The 1,531-nt window shown below is 59.4% G+C and overlaps 1 protein-coding gene across 1 annotated transcript; it reads left to right on the forward strand.

Moving 5' to 3' along the window:
- Nucleotides 1-456: 456 nt before the first annotated feature.
- LOC147979769 (uncharacterized) lies at nt 457-1,065 on the forward strand. Its single transcript, XM_087515337.1, has one exon. It carries the CDS (start codon nt 457-459, stop codon nt 1,063-1,065), a length of 609 nt encoding a protein of 202 aa, XP_087371463.1.
- Nucleotides 1,066-1,531: the final 466 nt, after the last annotated feature.

Here is a 1,531-nt window from a genome sequence, read left to right on the forward strand (position 1 = left end):
CCTTAACTTCTCTCCGCGCCGGGGCCGCTTGGCCTCGTCCGCATCCTGCCGGGCCACCGCACCGCCGACCGCGGAGCGCCGTGCGCAATTTCAGGTGCTGCGTACTCTTGGGATCCTCGGCCTCGACCAGAAGATATCTGCCGCAGAGATGAAAGCATACGAAGATGTCATCGCCGCTCCGATCTTGATGGTTGTGCTCTCTACCATCGCTGCACCAGTCGACCGCGAGCTGCCTGCCGACCTGGAGGCATCAGCGCCAGCCTCAGTGACCTTGGCGGCTGAGGTTGCGGTGTAGCGCGGTGCTCCGCCTCCATTGTCGACCCCATTTCCATGGATCACGACCTAAAAATTGTGATTTGGAATGTGCGCGGGCTTAACGCACGCGCGCGACGCTCCGCCATCCGCTCGCTAATCGTTACTAGTGGCGCCTCCATTGTATGTTTGCAAGAGACTAAGATGGCTTTGATCTGCTCGTCGGTTGTCCTTGAGGCGCTCGGCTCCGAGTTCGACGAGTACGTGTACTTGCCGGTGGATGACACCCGCGGTGGCATCCTGCTGGTGTGGAAAAGTCGGGTGGTGACCATCACTAACCCTGAGTTCACCACGCACACGTTGTCGGCCCAGGTCACTCCCCCCTCAAGCCAGCACCCGCCTTGGTGGTTGTCCATCGTGTATGGGCCTCAACTGGATGACGAGAAGATCGAGTTCCTTCGTGAACTCCACGACCTACGCACCTCTTGCCCAGGGCCATGGATGCTTTGCGGTGACTTCAACTTGATATACCGCGACGAAGACAAAAACAACAACAACTTGGACAGACGCATGATGAGGCGGTTCAGACACTTGCTCAATGACTTGGCGCTCAAGGAGGTCTACCTTAACGGGCGCCGTTACACATGGTCTAACGAGCGCTCCCCTCCAACCCTGGTCCACCTTGACAGGGTCCTATGCATGACAGACTGGGAGGAGCGCCATAGCAGCTGCCACCTTCGATGCCTCGCCTCGGTGGTCTCCGACCATAGCCAGCTGCTCCTGGATTGCTCTCCGCAGCCACCGAGCCACTGACGATTCCACTTCAGGGACTTTTGGGTGCGTCTAGATGGGTTCCAGGACGTCGTCGCGGAAGCCTGGCTTTCCGTGGACGACGCCGACCCATTCCGGTGGCTCGTGCGGCGCCTCCAAGCCATGGCTCGCAAGCTGACCAGCTGGAGCGCGCGCACAGTCGTTAACGTTTGGCACAAGCTGGCCCTTTCCCGTGAGCTGCTGCTCTGGTTTGACAAGGCCCAGGAGGAATGGATGCTTTCTGCTCATGAGGAGTGGCTACGCAAGCAAATAAAGCGCTCCTACCTTGGACTAGCGTCTCTCGAGCGCACCATTGCATGGCAGCGGGCGCGCATCGCAACCCTCAAGGACGGAGATGCTAACACCTCCTTCTTCCACCGGCAATGCTCTTATCGCCGCCTGAAGAATCGGGTGCATAGCCTCGACGTTGGTGACCACACGCTGACCAACCATGCCGACATGGCCTCCG

This window comes from Triticum urartu, chromosome 3A, assembly GCF_056163025.1.
Source record: "Triticum urartu cultivar PI428250 chromosome 3A, HENAU_Tu73, whole genome shotgun sequence".
In the NCBI taxonomy this organism is placed as follows: Eukaryota; Viridiplantae; Streptophyta; class Magnoliopsida; order Poales; family Poaceae; genus Triticum; species Triticum urartu.